This window comes from Etheostoma spectabile, chromosome 23, assembly GCF_008692095.1.
Source record: "Etheostoma spectabile isolate EspeVRDwgs_2016 chromosome 23, UIUC_Espe_1.0, whole genome shotgun sequence".
Taxonomy (NCBI): Eukaryota; Metazoa; Chordata; class Actinopteri; order Perciformes; family Percidae; genus Etheostoma; species Etheostoma spectabile.
The window spans coordinates 3,195,707-3,208,332 of NC_045755.1; the positions used below are offsets into that span (position 1 = coordinate 3,195,707).

Sequence of the window (12,626 nt, forward strand, 5' to 3'; positions counted from 1 at the left end):
TTGACCAAAGTGCTGTACAGAAAAAAACGAAAAAACGAAAACCACAACATTATAACATGAGTAAAAATAATACCTGCACAATGAAAAGCAATTAAACTAAATAATTAGATGCAGTAAATGAAGTCAATATCTTACTAGGCGTCAAAGGCCACAGAGAAGAGGTGGGTTTTAAGACAGGATTTAAAAACAGACAAAGAAGAGGCCTGTTTAACGTGCATAGGCAAATCATTCCACAATTTAGGAGCCGACACCGCAAAGGCACCGTCCCTTCTGAGCTTCCGCTTAGTTTTAGGCACACTCAGGAGCAGCTGATCATCTGACCTGAGAGAGCGTGTTGGGACGTTAGGGCATATAAGCTCAGCGAGGTTGGGCGGGGCAAGACCATTCAAGGCTTTTAAAGCACATTTTTAAAAAGAAAATAATTTTAAAATGGATCCTTAATTGAATAGGCAGCCAGTGGAGCAAGGCTAAAATGGGGGAAATGTGCTCATGTTTACGTGTGCCAGTTAAAAGACGTGCAGCAGTATTCTGTACCATCTGGAGATGGGCAATGGAGGATCCACTTACACCCACATAAAGTGCATTGCAGTAATCCAGCCTAGTGGTAACAAAGGCGTTCACTACCGTCTCAAAGTGCTGTATTGGCTTTATTTTGGCCAGGTGCCTCAATTGGATGAAGCTTGATTTGACAACAGCCTTGGTCTGACTGTCAAACTTATGCTTCAGGTCCCCTTTAACCCCTAGGTTTTTGATGCAGGGTTTAACATGCTGTACCAAGGAACCCAGATCTACGGGGTGGGGGGTGGGGGGATCGGTCCCAGTGGTGCCACCAAAAACCATCACTTCCGCCTTTTCAAGAACTGAGCCATGTGGGACCCCACACGATTGAGGAGCAGTGGAGAATACACAGTCACCAAGGCTAAAAAATGAAGTTTGGTCAAGTACGATTTGAACCACTCCAGTGCTATGCCCCTGATGCCCACCCATAGTTGCATTACCACAAGTGGCCACTGGGGAAAATTAGGAGCACGGCTACGTGGTGCAGTATCCAGCACTCTAAATGCATCCATGCTTAGGGGTGGCTGAGTCTATCCCAGAATACCCTTTCAGATTTATACATTTGCCAATGCATCTTACCTCACGTGTGTTTGGATATGCGACGACATGGGTGTCCTCTTGCTTGATAAAACATTTAACCCATCCACAACCACTCATTCACAATGAACTATTCAGGTACTGAAAGGCAGCAGACATTAAAAGGCTAATTGTTTTTGTTTGTTTAAAGAGTATTTTGGGGGTATTTTTAGGCCTTTATTTCCAAAGGACAGATGAAGACTTGACAGGGGATAGACGGGGAATGACACTCAGCAAAGGGCCTCAGTTGGCGTCAAATCCGCTCCGTCAAGGAATACACCTCTATATACAGTATGTGTGCTTGCTTTACCAACTGAGCTAATCCTGCCTCTACAAGGAAAATTTAAGGGTTAATTTTTCGAGAGATGATTGTCTGAACACAGCATTTGGGTCATACAAACTTAAGATGAAGTGTAACCATAATGTAACCATGTTACTGTGGCAACATTAACAGCATTACATTTTAGTAATCTGTAGTAGAAACTTGTTGCTGCCCCTGGTATTAACGTACAAAAAAATAAATCCTTTGCTTATAGTGGGTCAACATAAATGATCAGTTATGATGTGTGCTTATTTGTGTGATGCAACAGGTAGCCTGTTGTAGGGTACAGCACGCCTCTCTGGTGGCCAAGCTCCCTTGGCTCACCTGTGGTGCAGAAGCCATTATTATGGGTGGGCGCATTAGAGTCTGTGATCATGACCAATCACATTCACTTTTTTTACCTTTAATCACAGAGCTCTGCCTGCCATGACGTGCTGACAGCTTGGGAATCCAGTACAGAGTTTTCCTCAGAGGAAACTTATTGTTGTCTGGGACCGGTTACCCCGGTCACCCAGTGTTTAGGATGGAGACACCGGGTGAAAGGCAAGAACGTATGGTCCTGAGGGAGTTATAAGCAGAGCAAGGAGTTTTAAGTGATTCATATGTCTTTGTGAAGCTGTGTGAACTGTTTTGAATGTGTCACTCTCCAGCTGTTGATGTCCAGAAGAAACTGGTAGAATCCTCAAATCAAAAACATGTTTGATGTGCACATTAGCACGGTGTCTGTGGTTATTTTCACTAGGGGGCTGGTTGCACAAAATGTAAACTGTGGATCCGCTGTGTGTACCTGTGGCTTGAGAGTGTGCAGCATCACTCCATTCCAAGGCACACCAGAGAACACAAGTGTTTACATTTACATGTTAAAAGAACACTTCCCAGCGCCTGCAACCTATTGTAGCAATAAATCCTAAAACAGCTCAAACTCGGTTGGAGCATGAAGTCTCCTCATGATATTACGTCACAAATTACCCCCCCCCAAGTCGGCTCCTATACAGTCAATATATCCAGGTTAATACCTACATCCGACCACCTGCAGGTGTAGAGGAGCTCATGTAATGCGCCCCCCCCCCCCAATTGACTTCATCAAATAACCACCTTCCATGCTGTGTTTTGTTATTTTGTATATTTCTCTGTCTTTGTCTTAATTAGTCTTTTTCTGTGGGATCCATGTTGTCTTCATCTCAATCCTCATTCTCACCATCCACACTCCTCTCCGCTCATCATGACCAACCGATCACCTTCTCATAGTTGATGCCCCCCTCCCAAATCAAAAGAGGCCCCTGGCTGCGTCCTAGTTACCCCCCTATAGAGATAAAGAGCCAATTGGAAATCACTTGACTAATTAACCTTCTCCAGGCTGAAAAGTATTTATATCCTCTTCTTTTTGATGGAGCGAAGTGAAAAAGGAGGAAGGGAAAGAGCAGGGAAATAAAGGGGATGAGAGAGCTGAGAAATGATTGTGAGCAAAGGGGTAGAATATTATGGATGTTTGTAGAAGGTGGGTAAAAGTAAGCGAGGAACTAGAACAAAATGTAGATGTGAAAAATAAATGGATGAGGTAGCTGTAGCATTTAACATAACATCAATGAATCCTTGCTCATGTCTTAATCTTGTGGCAGTAAAACAAGCAACATGAAATCAACTATCACTTTCTACTCCACACATTTACATCATTTTGCAGATGGGGGTTTACTGTAGGCCAATATGAAAAGAAATGTAGTCCAATTTGGAGAAAAACTTGCTCTAGCAATACCACAGTTCAGCAGTTGTATTTACCCTGACGTTATGTGTTAGCATTACTTTTATCAGGATATATGGTTAATTTGGCAATGATATATTTCTAAAATGCTCAGACCAACTTGAGCCCTGAGTGAAAAAAGGCAGCCGTCTCATTTATTTGAATCTGTTGGCCAATCAAGTACATGAAATCTTACTTTCCAGGCAGAAACTTGGTGATGTGAATGCTATATTTCTAATGTTTACTGTGATAACTTATAAAAGTGAAGACCATTGTGCAGTGTTTTGGCATCTAAGCTGTAAAGGTGGGAGAAAAAAATTGATAGCGCATAGTATTGCGATATTTTCCGTGGCAATACTGTATCGATACACAGGTGCCAAGTATGGATCTTTTATTATACAGTGGCTTGAATACACACCCATGTTAAAGTTGATCTAAAAAGAGGAATAAAAAAACATCTTTATGCCTCTTTATGATCTTAATGCCTTTATTCAAACAATTTAGGAAAATCTAACTTTTTAAGGACACCAATTTTCTTTTTGAATGAACAATGTATTGTAAATGTTCTTCCTTAAAATACAGGGGGCATAAGTATACACACACCTATGTTAAATTCCCATAGAGGCAGGCACATTTTTATTTTTAAAGGCCAGTTATTTCATGGATCCAGGATACTATGCCTCCTGACAAAGTTCCCTTGGCTTTTGGGATTAACATAACCCCCCCACATCATCACATACCCTTCCCCATACCTGGAGATAAGCATGGGGAACTTTCCATAAGATCATCTCTCAATGCAAATCAAACCAGCTATGAAGCTAACTGAAATTAAACCATGCCAGTCTCTAGGTATGGTGAAGGGTATGTGCTGATATGGGGTTATTTTAATTCCAAAGGCCAAGGGATTTTGTCAGAATGCAAAGTATCCTGGATCCATGAAATAACTGGCTTTAAAAAAAAATTGTGTTATTTATGTACAATACATGATTCATTCACAAAGAAAATTGGAGTCCTCTTTAAATGGTTAAAAAAATTGAATTAAGGCAATAAGATCAAATTCTAAAATAATTTTTTTTTCATTCCTCTTTTAATCAACTTTAGCATGGGCGTGTAAACTTATAGCCACTGTATATGTGTTGGTCAGTTTGTCTGCTTGACAATCCCATTTTGCAAATAAAATTGAAGTGGTATGAACAAACAGAAATGTATATTTTTTGATAAAACAGATGTTGACAAAGTTTCCTTTTGGGGACATCATTTGAAATTGGGAAAAAGTTGAAGTTGGAAAAAGGTAATAAATTATTATACTTAATTATTAACATATCACAGAATATTGCAATATGTTTAAAATCACTCTAATATCGTATCATGGCAAGTATCTGGATGAAATCGTATCGGGAGGCTGCTGGTGATTTCCACCCCTAATAAGCTGCCTGATAATGAATTCATTGTCAATCCAACTGGACCTCCTGGATCCTATTTCATCATCTCATCACCAGTCCTTTAAACAACATGTCCCTACCACTTCCGCCTCCTGTGTTGTTTCAATGCAGGGAGTGCTGGTCTCTTTGGGTTGAAAGGTGTCACTTGAACCACTGACCTAACAGCACAGCTGGGTGTGGTCTGGTCTATTTGTGACCACACTAGAGTGCGTAAAGATATTTATGTCAGAGTCCGACCTGGGTCTGACAAAGTTAAAATGTCATTTTCTTCTCATACTAATGACACATATAGCCTACATTTGCTGGTGTAGAAAGCCTGCTTTTATTAAGCAACTGTAGTAAGGCATTCTGAAATGTTAATAAATGAGTGCATTAGCGCACATGGGGCAACAAGCACATGTTAATAAGCTGTTAAATTTAAAATGTTCAATGTGTTAACCTTTCCTAATTGCTTTGTTTCCAACTGTAGTGGTCAGAAAAGCAGTGGAGACTTATTACCTCCAGGGCTGATGTACTGCCCCCACTCACTGAGCTCTTAAAGGAGCCTCAGCACCATTTTACAACAAATGCCTCATCGCGCTGATGTGACCGAGCCCGACCCAAACATCACTTCTAAATATCTGTCCAAACCCTGCCCAGTCTGTCGTATACCGTTGGATCCGTTCGAGTCCTATTGGGTCCCATCAGGCTTGGTTTGGGCATCCATTCTGTAGACCACACCCATAATAAAACCTTTAACCCATCCCCAACCACTCATTCACAATTGCAGTAACTATTCAGTTACTGAAAGGCAGCAGACATTAAAAGACAAATATTTTGAGAGATGATTGTTTGCAATTGGGTCATACAAGCTAAAGATGAAGTGTAACCATAACTGTTACTGTGGCAACATTGACAGCATTATGCTACATCATGGCTGAACACAGCTGTTAAAAAGAACATGTTACCACTTCTTGTATTTTTTTAGTGCTTAAAAACATGCTCAATGATGCAAGCATCTTCCATGTAGACTTAAAACAACTTCTTTGGGAAACAATTTGGCACTCTTGCTTTTTGTGCCCTTAAAAAACTGATCAGTTTGGACCAAAAAAAACACCCCACAGAAAGAAGAAAGCTGCACAACACACAATCCCCATGCATTGAGTTTCTTCAGTTGTTATTTCATTCCACACAGATATCCTTTAGTGCAAGTTAAAACCTACAAGTTACCTGAACACTTTTGTGTTATGAATATACATACGTAAGTTGTGTAACAAATATATATTTTATTAAAAGAGGCTTAAGCTCGGGTGGCTTTTCGCTCCACTGTGTCCCTGAGTAGGACAAAGGACACTCTGGACGCATGTGAGGGAGAAGATAATGAAATATAAGATGACTAAGAGTGACAATTAGTGAGTCAGTCAGTCAATCAGTCAGTGAAACAGTGTCTAGCGGGTAGCAGAAGGTACAGTAATATATGTGAGGAGGGCGGGTGGTGAGGGGGAGTGAAAGATCTCAGGAGAGTAGAGTGAGGAGAAAGGGAATCGTTTCAGGTTTCCATCATTTGCCATGCCACCTTTCTGTTTTCACTCCCCCCTGTCGCAGAAGCTAATGGGGGTCTGAGGAGGGTAAGGTTACCTGGCTGTCGTCCTCTGCTGGCTCTATTTCATTTCTGGTTACACTTCTCACTCACACTACTAATCTGCCACATAGATTTTGGAAAAACAGTTGTCACTGATGCTCACAACTAACACTTTTTTTCTTTTTAGTCAACTATAGAGAGGCAGAAGTGGGTTTGTTAATGCACTTATATATTTATAATTCAATCGCATACCTTCTGGTGCTAATTATCAGATTTTGCTAATGCATCTTAATGTTAAATAATAATTAGTGTGGGCACTGGACCGTGATTCATTAGCAGAACAAGCTTGGTGAGTCAGGATTTTATTTTACGTACAATAAACATAATATCTGTTTGCTGGAGATGATGATAGGAACATAACAAAAACATCCAAATGTGTCAGGAACAGGCTTCAACAACAAAGCAACAAAGGAAACAGCTCCAGGCTTTGCTTTAGGAACAGAGCCTACATCTATCTTTTATAAATACCAGTAATGCTGCTGGCCAAACTGGTTAGCCAAAGTGTTGCAGTAGGTCGGTCCGATGGCAGCGATTTGACTGGGTTTGATAACTTGAAGCAAGGACTACTGTGCAATCTGAAATGTCTAGTTACAGCTCCAGAACCCAGTTATGAGGTTTGGAGGCAAAATCAGCTGAGAGGTAAGTGCAGCGTTTACCGAGGTCTGTCTACTGTATTGGATTTCAAAGCAGTACTGACAGATGGTCTGGTAAGCCAGAAGGTAGTTTCAGCCAGGCAATCTGGTAATACATTTCCCAAAACAAAGTTTACGGTATAAAACACATTTTTTAGTAGAAAACGTTGGCTCTTGTTGGGGAATCAAAGGCATTGACCCATTTCCAGCTCTCAAGCATCTATACATCAATCAATGTATTATTTAAATACATATTAACATATAGCATAAACATACAATCTGAATTTTACCACGTAACTGGGGGTAGACATGTTTTTATTTCTGTACCTAAAGGTTCCAGACTGCATTTAATTACGTAAACAATAACATAAATAACATAAATTGACATGAAGTCTTGCTTGTTTTTCAGGTGAAGGCCCATGGCCCTAGCTTCACTCGTCTCCATGCGCCCTGGCCGGTGCTGTGTCGAGAGGCTGAGTTTCTCAAGATCAAAGTCCCCACCAAAACAGTGAGATCTCATTGCCAGTTTTAAACAGTCAATGGGTCCATGTAAAGTTGTTGTTTGTTGGTATATTCTTGTTATGTCTGTGGTCAGAAGTGACACTGACCAAGACAGCAGAGGATTGACTGATGTCCTTACTGTTACACAGTTAATCATCCTTATGCTGATATTTATATACAAGGCCATTCAATTTTAGAAAGTTTTTTTTTCTTCAGAACTGTAAGGCTACAGGGTCCAAGTGTAATTGGTTGACTAATTCTGTGTTTGTTTGTTTTCTCCAGAGTTACGAACTTAAAGAGGAAAGTGGTTTTGGGTCCAGTATGAACACAGTGTGGAGGAAAATGAACCAGCCTTTCCAGCCCAAAGTACCGCATCAGGACCAAGAACGCACCAAATTTCTCACGCACTGCTTCTCCAGGGACAAACTCCACCTGTGAGATACACACATACACACATATGCAGAATAAGCCTAATTTAAAGTGAGATTATATTTCATTTTCATTTTTTCATTTGTTTGTTTATTTGAAAAGTGGACAATGTACACTGATCAACATTCGAAGCAAATGTAAGCGTACCCGAGTTAGCCATAGGCTAGTTTTCATCGGCAGTCCCCTAGCCAGATGTTATTAGGCATCCTAAAATAATAAACATCCTAAAATAATAAACAGTTATAATACAATGAAGATATTTATACAATAGACAAAACGTTAAAAATTACAATGTTAAATCACAACAATCGAATAAACAAGATAAGCAAATAAAATCTAAAATAGATGATACAGTTATTGTTGGTGGATGGGACCAGCGTCAGTGTTGACAGTGTTGATTTTCAAACATCCATTTCTTAACATTACACTTAAATGAGTAATAGGATGGGGACTCTCTAATTAATGGTGGTACCGAGTTCCATTGATGTGATGCTGTAAATGAAAAGACGGCCTGGCTGAATGCAGATGTTTTGAGTGGGATTGTGCAGTCCCTCCTTATTGCACCTCTGGTAACTCTGTTTGCATTTGAGTTAAAGTTTATAAGGCCAGACAAAGGAGGAGGAGCTAAACTGTGCATGATCTTATATACTATTTTATGAGGTTTTCCCAACTGAGCAGTTTATACTTCTTTAGAATATGGCAATGATGGTAACGAAATGGCTTTTTGTCTAAAGTTTTAAATGCTTGTTTGTATAATGATTTCAGTGGTTTTAAAGCTGTAGAGTGTGCATTGGACCAACTTATGAGACAGTAGGTGATGTTGCAGAGAACCAATGAGTGGAAATATAGCTTAGCTGCCTCAGTTGATAGGTTTCTGATATACCTAAAATTGGACAGACTGAACTTTACTTTATTACAGACCCTCTTTATGTGGGTTTTGAAGGCAAGGTTTGAGTCTAAGTGTATTCCTAAATACTTGTATTCTGAGACAACCATTAGTCTGTGTCCTGAAATGGAAATGTCCTGCTCTGCGTCTATGCGGGAGCCTTTGGTAATGAACATACAAACTGTTTTTGAAACATTCAGTTGCAAACAACAGTGGTTAAGCCAGGATGTAACCTTCACTAGCACATCTGTTAGCTTGATTGCAACCTCTTCAGCAGTCTTACCATGAGTACAAATAACTGTATCGTCAGCATACATTACCCCAGTGGAAAGACCAAGTGGATATAAGAAAAACTGACACATTTGTCAGTGATGTATTGTACTGATGTTACTTGGTTTGGTACCAGTAGTTTAGGTGTAATATGTTTGCAAATTGTTGTAGCAAACTTAAGATGGATGCAAGTTTTTGGGAGATTGCATTCTTGGTCAACATGCTTACCAAGTAATAAGAACACAAGTCTATGCTCCTGGTTGATTGTTGCTCCTGTAGTCCGTGCCGGCATTTTAAAATACACTGTGCAGTTCTTAAACCTTGGCAAGTGGCCATGCCAACCTTGTATCCTATGACATACTGAGTGATAGTAGACACCAGTATTATTTGAGAAAATAAGATCCAGTAACAACTCTTCAACTGAATGATAAGATTATTCATGATATATGGCTAAGTCTGGTTGTTTTGTGGAAATGATGTTTTAAAAACGTGGTTTTGAATAATGCAAACAAAGTGTTAGCCTAAAGTTTTAGAGTATCACTTATAATTTAAGAATTTCTTTCTAAATTTGTATGTTCTCACTGATCAAAAGATTGAGTTGATTAGATAAAGCCATGCATGTTTGCATGCAACACACTATATACAGTAAATACAAGGATGCAAAGATGTACACACGGAAATTGCACACGTACAGTTTTGTTATTCATTTGCTGTCTTTCCTTCAGGTACAACATCACATCTAAAGACACATTCTTTGACAACGCCACAAGGGGCCGAATAGTAAGTGCTCATTCGGATGTCATCTTAATGTTTGTCCAGGGTTAGCTTATATTTCCAGTCTGATATTCTTGCATCTGGTTTAGGTATACGAGATCCTGCGGCGGACGGTGTGTGTACGAACCTGTCAAACCATAGGTGAGGATACCAAGCCGTTTACGGTGTGTGTTTGTGTGTGTCTGGGGGGAGTTTACTGAACATATGCAGCCTTTCCAGTCCTACACATTCTTCATATTGACATGTACACTTTGACTTGGTCAGTGAAGGTTAGATGAATGGCATGAGGTAGACGCCGTTCTAGATCTAATATGCTTGCTGCAGGCATAAGCATCTGACAAATGTCAATGTTTTCCATTATGTTGTGCCTAGTAAAAATGGTGCACCCAACAATTGATGACTATCCACCTCTGTTGGCAAGCAGCAAGAATTGCAGCAGAACAGTCTCAAATCCTCTACCTACCCCTCCCCTACTCTTGAAGTATGATGGCCTGTGACTGAGGAAAAAAAACAGCAGAGTAAATTTTGGAGATAACTTGCAAAAAAGAGCAGATGTTTACCGAAGACATCATGAATCACAATCCTGGAAATAAAAACCAGGTTTGCTTCATAAAAATACTTTATAAGCCTTCGTAGTAGATTTATTGTGATGCTGCTGATCACTGCTTCATACTTCAGCACCATCATCCATCAATTCAAAAGCTTTTCAAAATATCATTATGAAGTTGTAAAGTATGGAATAGTATTGAAACTTGATTGGATTGGGAGGTTTTGTCTCCAAAACCATCTATAGCCTGTTAAATTAAAATGGGAGCACTAGGTTGGCAATTACTGTAGCTGAGTCAAGGAGAATGTAAAACATCCCAATCACCAGATACTGTAGATTGATTGAGGTACGGTAGGTTGCGTTAGGTAAGGTAGGTAGGTAGGTAGGTAGGTAAAACCAGGTGCAGTAAAACACTTGTGTAACATGTTTGGCTGGGACACTGCAGGGTAAAGCCAGCTGTCAGTTGCAGCTCAAGGTGGTGCTGAAACTCTGGAATACGACTGGACTTTGATAGACAGGTATACTGGAAGATGATTTTGATATCCCTTCTTGGAGTTCAATGCGGAGGTCAAGCAAAGTGAAGTGCAGCTGGTGACCCAAACAAGGAGGGAGATGATTGGATAATTAGATAAGACCAACATTATTTTTCAACCCCAATTTGTTTGGTTTGTAGCAACGCTTTGTTACCACCAGGCTACGCTTAGAAAATGGCTTTGCTCATTAACACTTCAACTGCAGACGTCCACCGGGACGATTGGCAATTAGCCTCAGCAGCGGTGGCAGTTGTTTATGGCTTTTGTCAATCTCCTCTGGGATTTTCTTAATGAACGGCAAGACATTCAACACTCTCTGGATTCATGTTGGGTCTTGCCTTAGTGTTGATGTAGATTAGATCTGTAGATTTTTTTTACGACATGGAGATAACAGCTGCCTGTGCATATATGAGACCCTTCAGTCCCATATAAAAATGAGCTCACAACCGTTTCATTTCTAGTGTCAACCATATGTCTGGTTGGCTTTCCCTTCACAGCAGAAGGTCTCAGCCAAAGAGTACTGATGGAGCTGCAGGGGAAGAAGGGGAGAGAAATGAGAACTGAGCATCTCTTTAACCTCTATTTTCTCTTTTCTCTTCATCATTAGTATATAAATTTAGTCTCAAACACACACACACACATATATAGAGCCCACTCCCCGTATCTCTTTTGCCCTCCTCCATCTCCTCTACAAGTGGGTCATGAGGAGTCCTGGGTCAGGCAGAGATTGAAGCAGGTGCCTCTGGGAGTTGTAGTTGGATCGTGCTGGTTGAGCGAACATTCACGTGTGTGTGTGTGTGTGTGTGTGTGTGTGTGTGTGTGTGTGTGTGTGTGTGTGTGTGTGTGTGTGTGTGTGTGTGTGTGTGTGTGTGTGTGTGTGTGTGTGTGTGTGTGTGTGTGTGTGTGTGTGTGTGTGTGTGTGTATATGGGTGGGTGTGTGTATATGGGTGGGTGTGTGTTGGTCATGAGTTTCATTAGTAGCACAGCTAATCACGGCATAGTTCCCCCAGTCCCCTTTAAGGCACCGATAATTAATTGATTAATTACTTTGATGAAAAAGCCAGTAGCGTGTGCCAGGTCATCTGACGTATCAGTGTTGGTCCTGACATTCACAGGTCAGGTCATCACTTGCCACATGAAATTTTCCAAAGACTAAAAGCGGCACCTTAATGAGTCTGCCTTACTCTGAAAAGTAAAGTTAAACCGCTGCAGGGTGTGGCCTCATGGCTGCAGTAATAATGGTTGAAGTAGTAATTATGGTGATAACATAAAGTAATAATTCAATCTACACAGCTCCTATAAAGAAGGAAATATCTCCCCATTGCAGCCACGGCACAAACAGCTAGAGGGGCTGAAATTTAGCCTCCATGGTCAGTGTGAATACTGGAAAAAGGGCATTGGTATATTACTGGGGAAATTTGGAGCATAGTCATTGTCAGTGACATTGGATCTGAGTCACTGAAGGACCCTTGGACAAAATACTAGTGAAGAGATTAACCTAATCTTCAGAAATCACTCAAACATCAACACAATGGAGCAGTGTGCAGTACTAATATATGATAAATAACAGAAGGTGTTCTTTTACTATGGCTTTGAGCACATTTGGTATAAACTTACTCCTTAATGCCAATTAATCAACTATTACTTCACCTGCTACTTGGATTTCCGGTTTAAAACTCAATCTTCAGCCCTAACAAATAAAGGTTGTTTTCTATCATGACTTCTCTCTAGTGGAAGGTAGGAAGAGAGAAGCACATTAGAGTGATGTTTAAATCACCCTTGGAGTTCTCTTATGTG

At 40.4% G+C, this 12,626-nt stretch overlaps 1 protein-coding gene across 5 annotated transcripts in view; it reads left to right on the forward strand.

The window, feature by feature from the left end:
* ano2b (anoctamin 2b) overlaps window positions 1–12,626 on the forward strand; it is a 106,172-nt gene that overhangs the window by 25,650 nt on the left and 67,896 nt on the right. For all 5 annotated transcript variants that reach the window (XM_032505736.1, XM_032505735.1, XM_032505734.1 and 2 more), the window contains 4 exons: window positions 7,299–7,397; window positions 7,673–7,824; window positions 9,701–9,755; window positions 9,839–9,890. In XM_032505736.1, the coding sequence (XP_032361627.1) occupies window positions 7,299–7,397; window positions 7,673–7,824; window positions 9,701–9,755; window positions 9,839–9,890 (358 nt within the window). The remainder of the gene's footprint in view (window positions 1–7,298; window positions 7,398–7,672; window positions 7,825–9,700; window positions 9,756–9,838; window positions 9,891–12,626) is intronic.